The following is a 21,048-nucleotide window of genomic DNA, read 5'->3' on the forward strand; positions in this document are numbered from 1 at the left end:
CGAGCTGGTTTGGGAGCACTGCTAGAATATACCAGGGGCTGCTGTAATAACGATGAACGCAAAGCACTCGCACAGTCACTCAGATGGGCACAGGCACCTTTCCACACACACAGCCTGGCTCTGACCTGCAGCCTCCCATTTCTGGCTTCTTTAGCCTCTCTGTACGTCTGACTGGCTGTTTAATCCTTCTCAGTTCAAAATACACATATTAAAACTCCATATACTTAACGTTGGTGCATTCCTACCACATGAAATATGATGTGGCATTTGTAGTTTGCCACACCCTGTTTATTAATACTACTTTTGCTCTTTGATTTCCAGCCTGAAGGAATCGCTCCTTCCTTACCTCGATGCAAAAGACTCCGAATTAGCTACGGAACTGGAGGAGACGTTCCCGGATGAGATTCTCCTCTCTCACGCCACTGCTACATGGAAAGCAGCCGCTCTCTTCAAAAGAGAGCGCAGGGAGAGCTAGAACCAGTACCTCCCCCCCCTTCCTCACGCACAGGGCCTCGCCGTGCCACACGTGCTGTGGGGGAGATTCTTGGGGTTTTGGGGTTTGTTGTTTGGGTTCCGTTTTTTTACTAACTTCAGTACTATCTTACGACGCACGGATCAGCTGCATCCCTATCATGTATCAGGATCGCGGAGAGACACAAAGCTGCACCTTTAAGCGGAGATTATTTTGAAGGCATCATAAAAAAAACCTAAAAACAAAGCGAACACCGGCAGATGAAGGATTTTTGTAAAAAGCATCATTCCCTAATGCTGGGAAAAATAACTTTATTTTATTTTATTTTTTACAATCTGCGTATACTTGTAATTGAGATGCAGAAACAGACTCCTCCTCCCGCCGCTCCGGTAGCGACGAGCAGGACGGGCCCAGGAAAAAACCCCCCAGGCCCAAGGAAGCCGCTCCGTCCCCGGCCGCCGCCGCGACCCCGGGGCCGGGCCCCTCTCCCACCCCGCCGCTGCTTCCCAATAAAACTCGTTCACTCCCTTCCCGGAACGGCCTCTCTCCGCCCGCGTTCCCGGGGGGATCGGGGAGGTGAGGCCTCCTTCCGCCGCGCCGCCATGGCGGGCCGGGCCGCGCCGCCGCCGGACGCTACGCTCCGCGCCTGGGAACGGTACCGGCGGGCGGGATGCGCATGCGCCGGGGGTGGGGGGTGTGTGTGTGTGTGTGGGGGGTTGTAGCCATGGCAACCGTGCGCCGCACCGGGCCGGGCCCTGCATGGCGGGGTGGGCCCGGCGGGGCTCCCCGCTTCGCCGCCCCGCCCCGCTCCCTGGGCCGGCCCCTGCCCGGGGGTCCCCTTCCCTGCCCGCCGATCCCGCTTCCCTCCTGAGGAGAAGCGTGAAGCGAGGGGCCCTGCATGGTCCCATCCCCTCTCCGGAGCCAGCGGGGGTGGGGGGCGGCGGTTCCCGTGTCCCCTCGAGAGGATCCCCCCCGCGGGGCTCGGCCCCCAGCGGTGCGGTGGGTGCTGGGCGGGATGGAGCGGGGCCGGGCGAGGCCCGGGGGCGGCCCCCTCTCTCACCGCGCCGCCCCGCCGCAGCGAGCAGGCCCGGCTGGGAGCCGGCGTGGTGGAGGAGGACACCGAGGAGTGGCAGAGAGATCCCGGTTTCGCCGGACTGGAGAGAGTGGGAGGCGTGGATTTATCGTACATCAAAGGAGACGACAGCAGCGCCTGCGCCTCCCTGGTGGTGCTCAGCTACCCGGCCCTGGAGGTAACGGCCAGGGACCCGCCTCGCTGCCGGGGCTGTGGCCGGGAAGCGGCCTGGGGGGTTCACAGCAAACACACCCGAAGGCCGTTGTCACCGCGCCTCTGCCTCCCGGCACAGCCGGGACTCACGGCGCGGGTGTCCGGCAGAGCCGCCGGCCCTGCCTTCTGCAGGAAAGACAAACAGAGAGAAAACAGGCGTGCGGATTTAGACGTAAGCTGAGGAAGATGCGAAGCAAACTGCTCCTGATCGCTCTCATAGCATCCCCGGGAACTTAGGAGGCGTTGAGGGATAGGTTCAGTATGCGTTTCAGTGAGTTGGAAAATCAGAAAATGCCGTGCTGAGGGGTAGTCCCTGGTCAGGCACAGCAGTCTGGCACCGGTTTAGGCGTTGGTTGAAAATAATCAGTCTCAGCCACCACCCAGGAGACAAAAAGGATCATTGTTACTCGGTGCCAGTCGAGAGGGAATTGAAGCGTTTGTGGCGCTCTGAGAGCAGGTGTCTTGTCTGTGAGTTCTTGTTGGGAATCAACTAATAATACAGGATGTAGCATATAAAAGCCTTTTCAAAACTGCCACGAATCTCACATCCCACAGTTGTTTACTTGAATTAATAAAGACGTTTGGTCTCTTTTTCAGCTTTCAAAGCAATATAAAAATTAATTACAAAACCTGTAACAAACAGAGAAATAAAGCTCGATACTGGCCACCGGGATTTTTATGAACTGAATTTCAAATCCTGCTTTGATTCTTGACTTGCCCTGCGCAAACGTTGTTTTGTCCCGTTTTACAGGGTTTCTTTTGGCCTGTCCCTGCACAGAGACGGGCGCCCTTTGATAATGCTCTGACTGGGTGAACTTTGAGGTCCCCCGCTGTGGATTTGAATAGCTGCCCTAATTTTGTTTCAAGGACTTCACTCCCGAGCAGGGAAGGGTAGGTGATGTTCAGCCCTCTTCTGTCAGCAGCCCGTTACCCACCCCCTTCTCTGAGTGGCAGACTGACGCAACCCAGTGGCCTTGCCTTTGTGGGAGAGATCCAGCGGCAGAGTGTTTTAAAAAAGATGAGGTCAGGGGACATAAACCAGAGGAGATGCCTCTGAAACAGTTAGGAAGCAAACAGCCAGGCCCTGGAGGTCGTTGTCTCTGTGCTGTCCTGCTGCTCCCAGGTGCTGTACGAGGATTGCCGGATGGTGACGGTGAGCGCCCCGTACGTGGCAGGATTCTTAGCCTTCCGAGAAGTCCCTTTCCTGGTGGAAGCTGTTCAGAGACTTCAGCAGGAGGAGCCCAGGCTCAGACCCCAGGTGTGGTGTATTTCTTTGTCCCAAGTTGAGATGTCACGGGGGTGCAGAGTGCTGCTGAAAAGTGTTCTTCCCTCCCCTGGCATGCAGTCTCCGGCTGTTTTCCACTGGTGGGGCGGAAAGTGCAGTGTCAGAGTTGTATCGATGGATCTGTCGCCCTTTCCTTAGGGACCGGGGTGCTAAGCCATGAACAGCCAGGCCTCCCTTGGCAACAGGAGTCCCATTCTCTGTGCAGCGCCAGTGGAGAGTGCTGCCAGCCGCTGAGAGCTCGTGCTGCTGGTCGTTTAGTCAGGTGTAGGCAGCACTGCCGGAAGACCCTTATAGAGAGACGTAAAAGGACTGAGACAGAATTCTTCCTCACAGGGCCAGCACCACTGTTTGCCTATTTGAGCAGCTCTCAGTGTGCATGAAATAACATTTTTTTTTTTTGCTTTTTCAGGTACTCCTCGTAGATGGGAATGGCCTGCTCCATCCCAGAGGTAGGACTTTACCGGAGAGCCCTGCTCGCCAGGGTCTCCATGCTGCAGCTTGAGATTCCTGTTCTCTGGTGCCCGGCAGTTACAGTGTCGTCGTCTTGGCAGGATTTGGTGTGGCCTGTCACCTTGGTGTCCTGACGGATCTGCCATGCATTGGAGTGGCCAAGAACCTCCTGCAGGTGGATGGCTTGGTCAGGGATGAGCTGCACAGAGAGCAGGTTAGGCCAGGCTGGGATCTTATTTCCACTCTTTAATATCCCAAGAGAATTGGGACAGCTGCATACAAGTACTTCCTAACCAGCTGACCTTGTGTGTGTTTATCCCTAGATTCGTTCCCTGCAGAGGGAAGGAGATACATTCCCACTGACAGGCACTTCTGGGCGAGCCCTGGGCATGGTAAGCTGTGGGGAGTTTCCTATTTGCTTGGCCATCAAGTCTTCCAGCTTTGTGTAGCTGGGAGCACTGGAGGATGTTGCCTCTGTAGTGGGACTGTCTCAGTGACGTTAGTTCAGGAAGACACGGTGTGAGCAGGTGACCAGTAACACCGCTTTCCCCTTTCTGTGAGCACAGACGTTTGTAGAAGGAGTTGACAGCTCAGGTGTTGGACATATTCACGTCCATGGCTATGGCATCTGAGGTGCCGTGCGCCAGCACTCCTGTTAGTGAACCACAGTCAGGGAGAGGTGTCGGTTCTGTAGCAGCTTACCGAGAGGCAATATGGGAGCATCTGACTCAGAAAAGTGCTGCAAAAGTTCTGCATCTGACTCAGAAAAGGAAGCGGGCAGGTGTAAGAAACTTCCTGCGAGTGGTGGTATTTCAACATAGTCTGCGTTAGCGAGTCTCACTGCTTCCCAGAGCAGCGTGAGGCACTTGGGGAAGGGGCACAAGGGGTCCAAAAGGGCAAACAGTCCCTTTGAGGAGATACTGGGAAGTGGACGAGGTTCAAGAAAGCTGGGAGTTGCCAAATACAGAGCCAGCATCCCACCTTCTGAAGGCAACTGGCTAGCTTATAATTCAGCTGCCGCTCTGTATTTGTTAAAATAAGCCTCTTAAGTATTTGATCTTTCTTGTTTCTGAATGCACAGGCCCTGCGTAGCAACAACAACAGCTCTAAGCCGCTTTATATCTCTGTGGGTCACAGGGTGTGCCTGGAGACAGCCGTGCGTCTAGTCAAGTCCTGCTGCAGGTACCGGATCCCGGAGCCCATCCGTCAGGTACAGAAGCTGGGGAGCTGAGGAAGGGGAAGGCAGGCCTGGAGCAGGGAAGCAGGCAGTGGAGAGGGCTGTGGGTGCCAAGCCTCTGGCGACGTTTCAGAGCCTCAGTTTGCCACCCATCTGCAGCTGACAGTCTGCAGCTGGCACCCTTCTTGCTGGCCTGTTCTCCCCGGCCTGTCGTGGTGGTGTTTACACGGTAGTTAACTGATCCTTCCTTCTTCCTTGCTTGTTCACTGACGCAGTGCCCAGAAGCACACACGGCCCTTACTGCAGACCCAGCCTGACGGATTTCTCGGTTCCTCTCTGCAGGCGACTTCTCTGATGCTGATGTTTGTTAATACACAGGAGCTGGAAATGCAGTTTTCCTGGGCACTTTGAGCCTAGCACAGACTGCAGTGCTGCTCCTCTGGGCTTTTCCCTGCTACTGCACTCCGCAAGGAGCTGCAGGCTCTGAGGCGGCAGCCAGCCAGTAGGTGACAGCACTGGATCACCGTCAGTGAGCCGCAGTGCCACCAAGGCTCAGCTTCAGAATAATTAAATGGCAGCAGGACTTGAGGAAAGGATCTAGAGAAGTGCAAAGCCCCTGAGACTTGTGGCCTGACAAGTGCTTCCTTTCTGTCAGGGCCACGCTGCTGTTGGTGGCTCAGGCAGGTCTGACCCAGCGACTGCCTCGGGAGCAGGGCCCGTTCAGACGTCCATGTTCCTAACATTGCCCTGGAACACGCCGTTCGCGTGCTGCACCGCCGAGCTTGTCAGGTGTCTGGCCACCTTTGCTCTGCAGCTCCTCGGAGCAGCACTGAGGGGATCCTGCTGAGGGCTGTTACGCAGTCTCTGCGCACAGGAGCTTCTCATTGGTACTGCAGTGTTTTGTGAAAACAGAGTCTTGAGTCTGTAGTTATAAACCAGACAAAAATCTAACACCTTAGAGGAAAACAAACCTTGAAGTGTCCATACCAGACTGGAGTTTCTGATCTCATAAACCACTACCTGCCAGACGGGAGTAGGTTGATGGATCTTATGCAATCTCCTCCAGCAAGGGACGGAGCCTCCGCAGCGCTCTGAGCCAGCTCTGCAGTTCGGCGTGTGCAGAGGAAAGGGGAAGAGCATTCCCTTTGGAAACAAAAAGGTGTCTTGGAGCTTTTCATCACCCTCATTTCGTTTCCAGCTATCTCCAGCATTTGTCTCTGTTCTGAGGCTCTTCCAGTTCTCTAACCGCGACCTTTATTTAAAGTGATGGAATGAATTGTCACTTTCCTTACAGAGAGATTAAAAATCCAAAAGGGAGTTGTTTACTGTAGAGGTAGAGGGATGGCAGGAGAGGAGGATACTTAAACTTTTCCATGGGACTTGTCCCTGTTACAGTTTCTCTCTATGGTAACTGTCACAGATCTTGACACAGGGCACTGCTGGAAGCCTCTTGAGCACCTAAAGCTGGAATTAGGAGGTAGCAGGCTGCAGAGAATCCTGCCGTGGATGACTGACTTGGCCTTGTTGCTGTGGTGTGTCCCCAGAACGAGCTTGCAGGCCTGATGAGTGATGTGCTTATGGCTTTCTTAGTGTCATGAAAGACAGCTGGATCATTAGCTCTTAGTTTGTAAGTTCTGGTAGCCCTAGAAGCATAAAGCTCTTAAGAGAGCTCAGCTGCCCATGCCTCTTGAGGCTGCAGTTATGGTTTGTATGAAAGCAGCACTGTGCTGCAGTGTGTGTAGCGCTGGGCGACTGTTGTGGGAACTCAAACCTGCTTTCCTAGAGGTATGGCTGGCCAGCCTCTGTGGGGTTTGTTGTGCTTCTTGGGCACGCAGCAGTATCTAGGCAGTCATCAGAAACAGTTTGATTTGCATTCAGCCCACGAGGTGGTCGTGCTGCCAAAGGAACTGTGGCTGTGATGCAGGTGGGAGAAGTGATCTTTCAGAGAAAGTGGAGGGCAGTTCATTATCACCTGCAATCAGTATTTACATCCCACTTAGTCCTTCTTCCACATGTAAGTGCGAGGCTGATCTGGGAGAACTTTGCTTGCAAGGGGGTGATGTCTCTCTGCCCAGCCAGCTTGTGAGATTTTGTGGTTCTTCTGCAGAGATTTGGTCATTTGGAGCTACCCAGACAGGGACTGAGGTAGGCAGGAGCTGTCATACCAGAATAATAAGCAAAGCATTCAAGCTGAGTGGCGCTGGAACGATACCAAGCCCTCCGGAGAGCAGCTGCCCTTGCCTACTTCTGGCAGAGGTCAGAACCCCTCTCCAGTGTTTGCCCACGCTCCAATCCTGCTCAGACCCAGCATCCCCACGCACAGCGGGGAAACAGAAGCTTTTATCGCTCTCCAGCTGACAGGGATTGCGCTGGGACTGATTCGCCTGCTCTGGCTGTCCCGGGTCCCTGGTCGGCTGCACACCAGCCTCCAGCTCTCTCGATGATCCTTTTAGCTCCGGCTGGCACCTTGCCCAGCTGGTTCCTGCTGGCTCAGATGTGGCTGTTGGGACAGCCTGATGTTGCTCCAGCCCACCAAGAAGGACAGAAGTAGGCCTGCCCAGAGCTGTGAATTTCTGCAGGTCACTTCATGCGAAATATTAAACACTCGCCCTTAGGAGAACTGAGAAAGAAGCCATCGTCCCTCTCCTCTGTGTGAATAGCTGCCGCTGCCCAGCAGGGAAATCAGTAGCAGATACCCTGAAACTCTGACTCCCTCCAGGTGTACCCCCTAGTGCAAGCTTGCCGTGTACACAGGGACCACCACTGCCCCTCATAAAATAGGCAAAGCAACAGTTCCACACCCCAATGCCAGCACTAGTCCCCTCTGAAAATAGAAACAATCTGTGAGGATTATTACTGGACAGTTATCCATCTTATTGATTAGCCTCTTGGTTAATACGCTGGGTTAAGCTGTGTCTCAGCACTGTGTTAGGAGTGAGGACTGGCCAGTAATTTGCCACCTAATCAAGCATTAGCTTATGTTATCAGCAGAACGTGGTTGGGGTTTTTCTTCCCTAGAAAAACGGTTTGTAGATGTGACTCTTGCTACCTTGGTCTCCCAGTAGGGACTCTATTGAACAGCCTCCTTCCCTCGTTATAAAATACATCACGTAATCTCTTATCCTGAGGAGTGATCAAAGTTATTTGTCAGTTCGGTTATGAAACTGTCCAATTATAGAGAGAAAGGAAAAAAAAAATCTCCCAAACAAACCACCCCTTATGTAACTATTTTTCCTTCTCAAGCTCGCAGAATCGTTAAGCAGTTGTGGAGCTGCGTTTCCAGCCGGCAGAGCCTCCACCCGAGACATCTGACTAGGGATGGAGGGCGGTGGGGAGCTTCTTGAGGTACGGGAGAGGCTCTTCAGAAGCAGCCCAGCGATGAGAGCGGCAAGTGCTTCAAGGACAGCCACTGGGGATGCGTTAACCCACTTTATTAGCATGATCATCATGTGCTGTGAAGCTTTTCCAGCTGGGAAGGTCACATACTGCTTTTTAAGTGGAGAGAGACACTCTGCCTTTGAGGTGGGGCACAGCAGCTGTTCCAAAATGTCACAGCAAAGCAGTGTTTTTGAGAAAGGAAGTTTCTAAAAGAGAAAAAAACTTGGAGGGAATGTAAAAATCAACTCCCAGTTCTCGAAGGTGCTCAAGAGCCCAGGATCTGCATGCTTATGATACCATCCAAGAGTCTTCTGCACTGTAAAGCTGAACAGTAACACTTCTGGGGGGCAAGAACATCCAGTAAATGCCCAGCAACGCTTTCTGTAGCTCTTGAGATTTCCGTTTTGGTGTTCTCCTTGCCCCACTCTGACCACATGCTGTCCTGCACTGCTGATAAGACACCACAATCTGGTTTTCTTGGTGAGCGCAGGAGGGCTCATGTCCCAGGAGACTATATCAGAAGAGGCAGGAACGGGACACTTGCATGAGGGTGGGTTTGATGAGGTTTGGTGATGGCTCCGAGATCAATTCCAATGAGAAGGGCAGTGCACTGTGATTTTGGTAGCCTCAACATTACTCCTTTTGATTTTGGTACTGGAAAGCAGAGCCCAGAGCATGGATACGGTCCGGCGTGTAAAGTGCTCCCGCTGTCTTCCTTGGCAGCTTTGCCTTTGGACTCGTGAGGCAGGACAGTGCGAAGGGTGTGTCAGTCACTTGCCTTGCAACGGCTGCCAAGAAGCGATAGAGCCAAGGATGTGCTTGCGTCTTGTCTCTGCTTTTAGCGGGTGTTTTTACCTGCTTTAGCTGTATGGTCACCGTCGCGCAGCCAGCACGCATAGGCAGGATGAGCCAAGCTCTTGCCTAGGGAAAAGGATATGCAGCAGACGAGTGGTGTGCTTCTCCATCTGTTGCTGCACCATACAGCTGCTGGAACAGAGGAAGGAGAGGGATGGGTACAAGAACGGGCAATGCCAGCTTCTCTCTTTTCATCCCATGTCCTGTTGAGGAGTCGCCCGCTGGATTGCTGTATTCCCAAAGTCTTCACAGCCCTCTCCGTAGTCCCGTTTTCCCTCTCGATTTACAGTTTCCTGTGGAGGGCAGAGTCCCAGGTCTCAGCTAATAGTGACCAGAAAAGCTCATCCTCTGGGAACATTGCAGTGTCACATCTATAAAGATGATCGTGGAGCGCTGTGAGCCTGGAGGCTGCAGCCCCGCACCTGCTTGCGGTGCCAGTGGGGTCCCTGTCAGCGCGGTGCTGGGACACAGCTCTGTTCCACTGAGTGTGCAGTGCAGGTTATTGCAGCAGAGTCCATGGGGCATTCTGCTGCCCTGGGATGAGTCAATAAAAAGCTCCAGTATTTCCTCACCTTTTGAGGAAGGATCTATGAGCCACTGTCCCATGCTAAATTGCTTTGCAATGCTGCAGAAACCTGCCTTCGCATCCGTATGGTTTTGGCTCTCCGACAACTTTCTGGGTGCCAGGGGACACACTTCAGCGTAGGCTGAAGGTTTTCGATAGCTTTGAGCAGAAGGGGTGAAGAAGGACCAAAGAAATAGAAGAGTGGGCAGAGCCCTGGGCTGAAGGGGAGTCATTCTTTTTGAGCTTCTTTATCTGTGAGCATTTTGCTGACACACAGGAACCCCTGAGCACTACGGAGACCTGCATGTGATCGCAGCGTGCGATCCCTTCACAGAGCGAGGGTGGCGGAGCGGCTTCTGTTGCTTCAGTGGGAGCACTGGTTTGCTTTTTGGAACATCTCCTGTTGAGGGAAGGAAGACTTACCCTGCTCTCAAGTTTCTAACAAGTCTGTTCCATCTCTCATCGGTTAGTGATGAGCTGTTGCCGGGGAAGGCCTGTGAAGCAGCTTAGCTGCTCGTTACATTTTCCTGCATTGCCTTTGGAGGTGCCTACCTGTGGAAGAAGTCATTTGGGTCGGTTCGAAGGACGAAAGCACTAGACCACTCTCAGGCTCCCAGGACTCCTCCAGTCCAGCTCTGCTGCCGGGGTTCACCAGAGAGGGGTTGCAGTTCTGGCGGAGAGATAAGGCACAATGGGAAAGCAGCCCATCACCTCAGCAGCTCTCCCTTTGCCAGCGAACACCTTACAAAGCCTCTGGAAATCCTCGCTGGCCTGTCACATCCCTGGACAACGAGGAGGACATCTTAGGAGCCATTCAGCGTAGGGATAAGGTGAGGGATGCCAGCTGGGTCAGTGCTTGCTGCAGGAAGGCTCACTGCGCTGCAGTGTGGGCGGGAAGCCTGTGCTCCTTCATCCTCTGGGTCCCGTAGGGACCCTTGGTGAAGGCTGGTGACACTCAGCTGCAGCCGGGATTTGCTGAGGAAGCCCAGTCTGGGTCCCACTTTGGCTGTTCATCCCGCCGTGCTTGGGGTAGGTCGGGGCTGAGCAGACATTAGGCACCAGCTGGCAGGACCTGCCTGTGCCCCGTGTCTCACCTCCCTACTCCTGTGAGAAGTAAAGGGGCAGACAGCAAGGGTTCAGCGAATGTTGTTTCTGCCTCCGAAATGGACTGTACTCCAGGATCCTCTATTTCATTTTAAGTCTTCATTCTCACAAGCAGCTTGCAGTGAGGCACAGAAACCGAACAAGGAAAGAAACATGCAGGTTCCTCTGCAACGGAGTCATACAAAAGCTATTTGTGATGTACTGACATCAGGGTGCGCAGGGGCCTACTGAGAGAACAAAGGGGAGGCACCAAGCAGGCTGCTCAGTCCATTTTCACTCATTTTCCTCCTTAATTCCAGGCTGATATTAGATCGAGGGAGTATATTCGGAAGCAGCTGTGTTCACCACTGGAGGTCACGTCTTCTGGGCCAGAGAGGTAGGTGTGTGGGCAGCCCGAGCAGCTGCCTCTCCAAAGGGGATCTGCTCATGTAACGATCTTCAGTAATGGCATTAAAGGGACAGATGGGGTAACAAGGTGAGCTCAAGTGACATCAGGACACATGCTGCCTCCATAACGGGTGATTTCTGGCGATGGTAGCCATGCTACTTCACACGTTTCTTCCGCAGAGCACTGTGTCCTAGGCTGGGGAAGGTCACTGGGGATTTGGTCTGTTTCTGGCGCCTGCGATAAGCAAAGCGCTAACGCCCACAGGTGTGACACGAGGGTGAACAGAAATATCCTGCGGGGAGCTGGTTTCTGCCCGCAGAAAGCACAGGGAGGGTCAGACTCCCCCACTCTTGCATAACGTAGGCCGGCGGCCGCTCAGTCAGATGGTGTAAATCCACAGCAGGTCCACCGAGGCACAGGAGTTCCTGGTGTTGTGGCTGCGCAGCTGCTGCAGCAGAGTTCACAAGAGCGTTGTTGGGTTCCCTCAGACCCACACTAGTGCCAGGCTGGACAGGTACCGGGTGGCCCTGCCTGAGGAGCTGCTCGGGGATGAATGAAGGACTGAAAGCCCCCTCTGCTCTGAGGGTCCTGCTGGACCAGAAGGAGTGAAGGTTGCCGGTGGCAGCAGTGACTGCCAGAGGCAGCTCCTGATGGACTCCTTAGGACATGTGGCTGGTGCAACTCATCGTGCTCTGCTCAGCTCCTCTATTCTTTGAGTCATGCACCCAGAAGCAAAAGAAGGGGCTTTCTCTGCTCTTGGAGCGGCAGTTGCACAGCGTGGCCAGCCCGTGGGGTAGCCCTGTGCAGTGCCAGGCTGGGTGTCCCCGTTTGTGCTGGAGCTGCATCTCTAACACCTCAAACGCCTTCCTGCCACGGCTGATGCTGAAGCTCACACAAAGGCTAGCTAGTTTGGACGTCTGTGCAACATAAAACCCAAACTCATTCCATTTATGACCATATATCTCAAAACCAGTGTGTCTGAGCCCCTTTTAAGTGACATTGTTCGTCATCTTGGTTTCTGGTTTTCAAGTCTGTGACCCTTCCTTGTTTTTCTTCCTAGTGGAAAAAAGGAGGCTGAACTGGATGGTTAGTCTGATGCCAGAAGAAACTGCGGGGCTCCTCTTGACTGGATCCTCTCCTCCACCACGACGGTGGTTTTGTCGAGTGCGACAGCCGAGAGCCACCCCAGGGAGAGCAGCGCAAGGCCGTGTCAGTCAGGACAACGCCAGCCGCCCTGCGTGGTCCTGGTGGGCCGGCAGAGCTGCTTCTGTGCAAGGATAATGTTTAGGGCGTATTTCTCAGGGTTGATTTTTAAGCATTATAAAAATATTTGTGTAAGCAAAGGCACACTTGTAAGTTTGCAACAACTTATTTGAGTACTTGGGCAATTGCAGGAGGTGATTTACAAAGAGGTGCTGGGGCACTGCACTTAGTTATAAACAAACTTCAGAGCTGGCCTTTGGCTCCCACCACACCTCTGTGGCACAGAGACTTCCCTTCTCCTCGTTTTTGGAATGGCTTCCACCCAGTCCCTGCAGCCTGTACTCTCACAGTCACTTTGCCCGTCTCCGGGGAACAGAAGCCCGGAGGAACGCAGCTCCGGCTGGTCCTGACAGACGGGCAGAGGACGCTGTGTTTCAGGTGGGCGTCTGACTCACGAGGGAGGGGACGGAGCCAACAGTCTGCTGCGGATTTTGGAAGAGGCTCGGAGGTCTGGACTCCAGAACCTGAGAAGCTTGCTGTCTATGTGGTGTCGGTGGCTTCTGCACGCCTGCTGCCGTGGTGGCATGCAGCAGCGACCCGGCCTCCGTGGCTGTGTGCGGGTCGTGTCTGTGCTGGGCACATGGGGCTCTTGTGTTGCTGGTCATGGTGGGAACTTGCTGGGCTTTGCCGCCGAAGCGCGATTCGGATGGAAGGGCACGATGGTACCCAGTGTGGCAGCGTGCTCCTTTGATGCCGGGGATGTGCGTGGGATCAGAGGGGCTGCCTGGCGGGCCAGGGCACGAGGGAGTGTTTGGGTTCGTGTCTGTCGCTGGTTTTGGCAGGGGAGAGGGGTGCGGGAGGCAGTGGGCAGCCATCCCCGGCCGAGGGGACGCGAGGGCAGCACCTTTTCCCACACTGCCGCCACGCTTTCCACATCACCTGAGGTGGGGGGGTCACGGTGCAGACCAGCTCTTCCTGGAGGGAGGATCATCTCAGGGGAAAAGGGAATTGCCCATCACGGAGAATGCGGAGGGAGGGCCCTCCTAATACACAAATCAGTTGGGGTGGCCGGATCCCAGGCTTGAGTTTTTGCAGTCTGAGTGGACTGGGAGCGCTCCTGTCAGGTCAGGAGGAAGCTCTCTGCGCCCAGTCCGCTTGGAGCACCACCCATCAGTCAGGTTAGCCCTTTGTGAAGCCTTGCTTTGGCAGCAGAGCACAGAGCAAACAGTTGTTATCCCTGAATCAATACTGCGAGTCTCGTCCAATTTGCAGCACTAAAGCCTTTCCTCCAAAGGTGTGGGTTCCTGCTCGTATTCGGAAGGTTTTTCCTGACCATATCTGAAGATCAACAGGAGCAGATATAGGAGTTCTTGAATGCAGCCAAAACTCTGGCATGTTGATTTAAAAAACCATGGCCGTGTTAAGATTCCAGCCTGAAGGGGGAAAAAGGATGTTTTCCTGGGAGGGGAGAGGGGTGCTCAGGGTCAGGGCCACTGTGGTTGGTATTAAATGCAGCCAGGCAATTTTGCATAAATTTATCTTGCAGCTTTTGTTGCCTTTTTCTGGCTGCCGCCTCGGTCTTGGTGCCGCTTTGGGTAGAGAGGGCATTCGGCCCCTTTTGCGTGTCTGTGCGGCACCTGCTGGATGGGCGGCTGGGCCGGACCCTCCGGCGCCGCGTCCTGGCACCCGGGTGGGGAAAAGGTGGGGAGCGACGAGCGTGGCTGCGCCGGGGCCTGGTGGGGAGCTTTGTTGGGCCGGTCCTTGGGAGCGCTGGAGAGGGGGACAGGGTGCTTCCCCAAAAACTCTTGCTGATTGATACCTTTTAAAAGACAAAGCCAGAAGCAGCTGCAGTTTTCAGGCCCCGAGAAGGAGCGTGCCGGCTGCGAGGCAGCCTCAAAGCTGTTCTCACAGGGGAGTTTGTTCCGTGGGTGGACAGAGGCCGGGAAGGGAAGAATGCCGCAGTGGAAGCGTGCTCCTTTGATGCCGGGGATGTGCGTGGGATCAGAGGGGCTGCCTGGCGGGCCAGGGCACGAGGGAGCGTTTGGGTTCGTGTCTGTCGCTGGTTTTGGCAGGGGAGAGGCGTGCGGGAGGCGGTGGGCAGCCATCCCCAGCCGAGGGGACGCGAGGGCAGCACCTCTTCCCACACTGCCGTGTCCCCCGTCTCAAGGGAACAGCGTGGAGACAGAGCCTCCTAAAAATCAACCTTGCGACCGCGCTGACTGCGGCTTGAGAAACCAGTGAAGCAAATGAACGCCGTGGAGCAGCCTCGCTGGCGCGGCCGCCTCCCTCGTCCACCACCTAGCCCAGCCGCTCCGTTAGCCCAGCCAAAACGCTGCTTCCCAGCTCCAGGTGTGATGAGGAGGGGACCCTGGCAGTCACCTCCTGGGATGGAGAACTATTAGCCCTGTAATTAGCAGTGGTAGCCCACTCTCCCTGCAATAGGAAACTCAATCTGGCCTAACGAGGGCGGGCTCGCTGTGCACAGCCCCCCCCCTCCTCCTGTGCTCCCGCAAACACCCTCCATTCCCTTTCTGTCAAAACTGTTGGATTTGGGATGAGCCCTGCAGGACCCCCCCTAACTGGTAAGGGCAGAGGTACTAACTGGTGAGCTCTTACTGGGAGGAATTGGTCTGGGACCATTCCCAGGAGCCACGGGACCGCTGTCAGCAGCGAGCGGTTCATCCATTCCTCGTTCCAACCACACGTGAAGCACCAGCTTCACAAAGCCACAGGGACAGGGTCTTCTACAGCCTGTCACAAGTTTAGGCACACGTGGCACGCTGAGGGCAGGGGACGGCCGTTTCGTAGATCTCCCGGGCAGAACACCAGAGAAACCCATCGGTTTTTTGGCTGACTGCCTTGGCCTGGGCTTTGCTGGCCCGGGGAGCGGTCAGCCCGCGCGGGGGTGGCGCAGGGCTCGCCCACGTTCTGGGTCACACCACTCCCGCTGCAAATTTCTCTCAGGTGCTGAAGCCCCTCGTTTGGCTCAGCTGTGCCCCAGGGGGGTCTGGGGGGGATGCCCTGCTAGAAAAGGGGGGAGGTGGGACTGAAGCTCCTTCTGATCTGGCTGCGCAGCTCGAGTGGGTGAGTGGCTGCAGTTTTAAGCTCTTCTGCTGTGTTTGTGTCTCTGTGCGCTCCTGCGTGGTGTTTGATCGTGAGGGGGTTGGGGTGCGCTGGTTGGTGGAGGTTCTGCAGCAGCAGACGTGAGCTGGGCTGCCTCGAGCCTGGTTTCTCACCAGGAACGTGGGGCGGCAGCTGGGCTCTGCTCTTTGTGCCGGGCTTTTGGTGCGCGCGTGGCCTGTGGGGTCACCCGGTGAGAGCCGGGGCTGGTAACACCGCAGCCGGCCTCTGCCTGCAGGGGCGAAGTGGGAAAAGCTAATGGTTTTTGTTTGTTTGTTTGCTTGTTTTTGATTAAAAAAAAAAAAAGCATTGCTATGCGGTGCTTCCCCCAGGCGTGGCTGCTGCCACATCCCTCTGCGTGACCTGGCGTTGTCTCTGCGCTCTCCTTACTCCGAGTGCAGGTAAACTCCTGAGATCGGATGACTTTGGATTAAAGTTACCTTTGTAGGGTTTAGCTGGAGGAGGGGGGCTGCCTTGGCGGCGGGACCGTGCAGCCCTCCCTGCGGACCCCGCGGAGCTGAGGGCCCCGCTCCGCTTGGGTTTAGCGTTTGCCTGTCCCGTACGATGTGCTCTCGGCTGCCGAAACCTGGGGAGGTGGTTAAATGGACTAATCTCTGTGTTTGGTGTCTACTCGTGGCTCTCTGAACACAATAAGGGATTAACTTGGTCTTTATCTAATTGGTTTATAAACTAGGGAAGGGAAAATCGCTTTGTAATGCATGAAACCTCCCCTTAATAGAAACTCAGAGGCTGGAGCCTGAGTGTTCTTCCTGAGTGAACTCATCACATCTCTTCCTTTTTAGCTCCCTGCTTGCTGGAAATGAGCTTTTCTGGGTATTTGTTCTCCGGTTCCAACAACTTGTTGCTGACTTGTTATAAAGCCTTGCCTTTAATTATCACCGAGGATACTTTTCTCTTTAGCGTTTCTGCCTGTGAGTGTTCGGGGGTCTCTGAAGGGGGCTCGGTGGTTGGTAACTCCTCAGTGGTGCGTTTGGGGGTCTCTGAAGGGGGCTCGGTGGTTGGTAACTCCTCAGTGGTGCGGGTGTCCGGGCGCGGGGCCGGAGCCGGGGGAGAAGAGCAGCAGCGGTGCCTCCTGCCCGCCCCGGGGCCGGGCAGGGATGTGGCCGCGCAGGGACACCTCCCGGCTGAGGAGCAGGGGCCGCAGGCTGGGGCAGAGCTCTTCTCTAGCACTAATTGCTAAATATAAGTTACTAAGGGCTGGCAAAAATCTGGGACGCGGGTGGGAAGGAGTAATAGAATGGAGTGAAACCACAGGGGAAGAAAATGGGGAGACGAAGGCAGGAGATTGAATCCTCTCTTGTGGCTACAGCGGGGGCTCTGTAAAAAGGAGAAGGTTGTCGGGATAGTTCTTTAGCTTCTCGTGCAGTGAAATGGCGTACCGTAACACAGCCCTCGCCCCGCTGCTGTGTGCCCGCAGGACGGATTAAGGCTGACTACCTTTGATTAAACTAATCCGCCCCCTCTGCTGCCTTGTCGTTCAGCCGGTGCTGCCAGATGGGGCTGGGCTGTGGCACCGGCGTCCCCCCGCGCTGCCCCGGCTGCTCCCCGGCCCCTTTGGAGGGATGTGCCGTGCGGGTTGGGTTTCCCGACTCCCTCCCTCTCTCTGTAAGAGATGTGGCACCGAGACAGCTCTGCAAAATGATTCTTGCTGGAGTCGTGTTGGGGGTGTGGAGCGTGCCTGATCCCTCCCCTGCGTGAGAACACGCTGCCGGGAGGGGATGTGCGAGTAGGAAAGCTTTAAAGAACTGCCCGTTCTTGGGAACGCTTGGATCTGCCCCTGGTGCACGGCATCTGTGTGCGGGGCACGCGGCCGGGTGGCTCTCGGAGCCGTGGCAGCGAGGAGGGGGCTGCGTGTTCCCCCCCGGGCTCCCGGCCACGGCCCCGCGGCCACCTCCTGCCTCCAGGAACCTGGTAATTAAAGCAGGAACCATTTCTTGGCTGCGCTGGTGGGGAGGCTGGAGGGAGTCACTCGCCCTGCTGAGATGCACATGTTGGAGAGCCCTTTCTGGCTGCCGTGCCTTGGGCTCATCAACAGACGCAGCCTGCACGGGCTTAATTAAACCTGAGCTGCCCCATGCGGAGCTCCCTCGCCGCAGGCTGGGCTGCTGCGGGTCAGGCTCAGCCCTGCCCGCGGTTGGAGGCAGAACAAGGGCTGCTTAGGAGCTTCTCCATGCAAACCTGGGCTGGCACAAGGAAACAAACCCATTCCCCTTCTGAACGTGGTATCGGTGCCACCCTCCCGGGGAGGAGCTTCTCACCTGCCTCCTGCGAGCTCTTACGGCCACGTGTTTTGCAGCTCTGTTTGCCCTCTGAGGATGTGAAGGGAGACAGAAGATTTGCCTTGATAATGATTGTCAAATGACAAATGATTTTTTTTTTCTGCTACAGATTCTCCGGATCTGCTTCCACCACGCTTTTTGTGGACACCTAGAGATCGGAAAGGAAGATCTCGGCACGTGCCTTGCTTATCTGGGCTCCCCTGATAAGGGAGAGAAGGCGCTTTAGGCTGCGAGTCTGTTTCCTCTCTGGTGGTTGAGGGAGTCCAGATGAGTAACTCGGTCACAGGCGTCTAAAGCTGGGTGAGATGAATCCCCACCTCCGTGTCTGGAGCTTGTGGCAGGCTGGATGCTGCCTGTGCAGTTTGCATTGCAAGGGCTGAGCTCTGGTGACTCAGGGTTTGTATTTTGGGACACTCACGCTGAGGACGGGGAAAGTGGTTTTGTTGGGATTTCCCCCCCTCTCGGCCCCCCCAGTTCTCATTTCTCTTCCCTTCTGACTTGTGCTGGTCAGGTGGATTTAGGGGGGGCTGTTTCCCCCATGTTTCCCCCAAACCGTGTCCATCTGCAGACTGGTGGCATCAAGCCACCATCTGGGCGCGATGTCACCCCCAGGCTGCAGCTGAGCTTCCCCTCCCGTGTGCCCAGTGCGTTTGGCTTGCCAAGCGCTGGCCGGGGCATCTGTGTGCCATTGGCTCTATCCCTTCGGCTCTGGCCGGAGCAGGGAGGCCGTTCCCCAGCTTTGGGCCACAATTTCTGGCTGTAAACAGGCATTTTTAGTGTTGGTCCTCTCTGGGACAGCTGAGCCTCATCAGGGTGTCCAGAAGCCTCTTGTGCCTTGGCTGCGCTGGTGGGTGCGTGCAGAGAGCGCCCGCGCGTGCCGAGGGCACTGGTGAGGTTGGGGAGCATCGCTGGGCCCTTGCGCTTGTCTCCTTTAGTCCCATAAATAGTTTTCCACCCCAACCTCTCTTCCCTTTGTTGGTCTCGGTTCATCCTCTCTCATGCTGATGCAGACGCCTCTTGCTGGAGTCCTGCCAGCCCCCGGCTTTATTTTAGGGCCATATTAATTAAAAGCAAACGAGTGAAATTTCTCGTGACATCCAAATTAATAGCAAATGAGATAATTATGAGCTGTGTCGTTAGGGTGATGGAGCAGCTTGTCCAGGGCTCAGCCCAGGAAAAGGCAGTAGGTCTGCAGTGCTCGCACAGATCTCTCCGTTCTGGAGGTGGGGGCTGCCTCTGAGCCGCGCCGTGGCCGTGCCCCCCGCCTGGGGAGGCGACTGGGGAGGGCGAGGGGAGGCAGGGGATGTGCCACGCTCTCCGCTTGGGCAGATGAGAGTGAAGACCTGATTTCTTTGTGCCACCTGCTCCTCTAGACCTGGGGCCAGCAGTGCCTGCCCGCCTGGAGGGGCTGAGGGGGGCTGTGACCCCAGCAGCCGCAGCTCTGCCGGGTTCGGGACCACGGGCTGCCCCGCGCCGGGGGGGTCGGAAGGGGCTGGGGGATGCGAGAAGGTGCCCACTCCATCTCTTGGGCTACTGGCTGGATTTATGAGGGGCCAAAGAGCCGTGGCTTCTGAGCAGACGCGGCAGCGAGCCTCCTCCCGCGGCGCCCGGGCTCGAGGAGGAGGAGGATGTGGTGGCCAAGGAGAAGGTGAATGGGGCTGGCCGCTCTCCTGGGGGTGCAGCCCCCGGGGCCTGCGCACGGGTGCTCTGCGAGTCCCCGCACCTGCCGGCTCCCGTCTGTGAGGGCACGCTCGGAGCACTTCTGTCCCTGCTCTGATCAGCTTGAAAAACACAAAATAAAGGCCGTAAAATCAGCCTGTAATTAATTCTTGGGTTAGTTCCCAACTCAAGGGCTTGATGCAGAATGTTTCCTTAGGAACGTGCTTTTTCTTGCTTTTCTTGGACTTGCTGCTTGGCTTGTTGTACCCCTGCCTGCAAACCCCCAGCTGTTCACACTCCACTGCTGGTGCTTGTGAGCCGGTGCATCGATTTATTTCTTCTTCTTCTTTTTTTTTTTTTTTTAATGTTATATTTATTGAGGGCTCCTGAGAACCTTGTGCACGGGAGGCCCCCGGTGAAGGCAGGGACTCCTGCCTCGCGCCCTGCTGACGTGGGTGGCTCTGCCGGGGGTGGGGGATGGACCAGCATCTCCCGGCTGATGTTTTGGCTGGAGCCGTTTCTCCCGTGTGGTGGCAGCTCCCGTTTGTGCGCGGATCGGGAGGATGTGATTAACCGGGCCAGTGGCACGTCTGGAGGGAGGGCTGCGTGCCCGCCATGCCGGGCGCGGGAAGGAGATGAAAGGGAGGAGAGGTGTTGCTGCGAGCCAGCCCGGCTCCCGTGTCCTCGCTTGAAAGAGAAATGTCCGTCTTCTTCACGAAAAGCATTAGTGCCCGCTAATAAAATACCAGACAAATTCTTAAGAGAGCGTCTAGGATCTGAAAGCCTGTGATAAATCTGGTGGCTTTGTAACTTGCTGAAAACTACGGTGGGTAGCAATGTGATTAAAGCTCTCTGATTAACACACAAACCTTGTTTGTAATGAGCAGGATTGGGAGGGTTTGGGAAATCCAGCTGGCATATAACAAGGTTTCTCCAGCAAATTACTCGGATATCAATTAGTTTGCTAGGTAAATGTCGCTTGGTTTCTCTTTGTTTGCAGTAAACCGGTATCCAATTAATTTGATGTGGTTATTGCTTGTGACTGGCACCACTGCGGCCACCGCGGGGGCAGGCGGCCCAGGGGGGTCCCAATCCCTCGGGGACAATACCACAGCCTCTCCCGGGCGCTCCCGCTGAGCAGAGTCCCCCCCACAGCCCAGGGGGGGCACCGGGGGTCGAAGCCCCACGGTCAGGCTGCTCTGCGAAGCCGACCCTACAGCCGGCCGGAGCCTCCCCTCTCCTTCCGACTGAGGGCGGATAAATTTCATTTTGCTGAAAATAGCCTCCCCCCGCCGTGCTGTTTGCTGTTCTCCTGCCTCCTTCCCCGGGATCTGCCAAGATCTGCGCTTGGACCGTGTGGCTGCGGCGCCTGGAGCAAGGGAAGCCACCGAGGATGGAAAAGCTGCTCCTTAAATCGCCCAAGCGGTTGGGTAAAGGAGGGCAGAGCCGCTGCCGGAGCGCGTGGGGGATGATGCCCCCGGTCCAGCCCTGGGGAAGGGTCCTGGATGTCGGGCGTGCGATGGTGCTGCGGGGTGGCCGGGGCTAAGGAAGGGCCGAGGCTGCAGCATCAGGGCTGGGGACTCACTCGCAGCCGGGGCGGCCAAGCGCAGCGCAGAGGGGCTGTGGGCACACCCGGCTCCAGGGAGCAATCCTGCCGCAGGAGAGAGCCCGGAGAGCAGCCAGGATCCCCGGGCATCCCTGGGGATTCGGCACCCCTGGGGTGAGCCGTGAGAGCTGGATGCTGGTGCCGGGGGCTCCTCTCCCAGCCCTGGATGCCTCCACAGAGTTCATGAATATTAACGGCACC

At 56.0% G+C, this 21,048-nt stretch overlaps 2 protein-coding genes across 16 annotated transcripts in view; both read left to right on the top strand.

Annotated features, from left to right (window-relative positions):
- The window catches only part of RNF213 (ring finger protein 213), a 59,316-nt gene extending 58,307 nt beyond the window's left edge, over positions 1 to 1,009 (top strand). For all 4 annotated transcript variants that reach the window (XM_074608041.1, XM_074608040.1, XM_074608043.1 and 1 more), the window contains exon 71: positions 322 to 1,009. In XM_074608041.1, the coding sequence (XP_074464142.1) occupies positions 322 to 475 (154 nt within the window). In that variant the 3' untranslated portion in view covers positions 476 to 1,009. The remainder of the gene's footprint in view (positions 1 to 321) is intronic.
- On the top strand, positions 733 to 20,252 carry ENDOV (endonuclease V). Of its 12 annotated transcripts, none has more exons than XR_012589974.1 (10): positions 733 to 1,127; positions 1,551 to 1,722; positions 2,881 to 3,015; positions 3,452 to 3,491; positions 3,594 to 3,706; positions 3,816 to 3,884; positions 4,574 to 4,702; positions 7,913 to 10,297; positions 10,871 to 10,947; positions 12,020 to 12,306. XR_012589974.1 is itself a non-coding variant. In XM_074608045.1 (9 exons), the coding sequence occupies exons 1-9, from the start codon at positions 733 to 735 to the stop codon at positions 12,048 to 12,050; spliced, it is 1,161 nt and encodes a 386-aa protein (XP_074464146.1). In that variant the 3' UTR covers positions 12,051 to 12,306. The 12 variants fall into 12 exon arrangements, 8 of the variants coding, with proteins under 8 accessions (XP_074464146.1, XP_074464145.1, XP_074464153.1 ...); XR_012589975.1 differs by having other exon boundaries at positions 9,745 to 10,297; XR_012589973.1 differs by having other exon boundaries at positions 4,630 to 4,702; positions 9,745 to 10,297.
- Positions 20,253 to 21,048: the final 796 nt, after the last annotated feature.

Source organism: Larus michahellis, chromosome 14, assembly GCF_964199755.1.
Source record: "Larus michahellis chromosome 14, bLarMic1.1, whole genome shotgun sequence".
Taxonomy (NCBI): Eukaryota; Metazoa; Chordata; class Aves; order Charadriiformes; family Laridae; genus Larus; species Larus michahellis.

Coding starts and splice junctions, on each gene's coding strand:
- ENDOV (XM_074608044.1), top strand. CDS start 733: ATGAAGGATTTTTGTAAAAAGCATCATTCCCTAATGCTGGGAAAAATA. Junction 1,128..1,550: donor ACGCTCCGCGCCTGGGAACG/GTACCGGCGGGC, acceptor GCCCCGCCGCAG/CGAGCAGGCCCGGCTGGGAG. Junction 3,492..3,593: donor TGGCCTGCTCCATCCCAGAG/GTAGGACTTTAC, acceptor TCGTCTTGGCAG/GATTTGGTGTGGCCTGTCAC.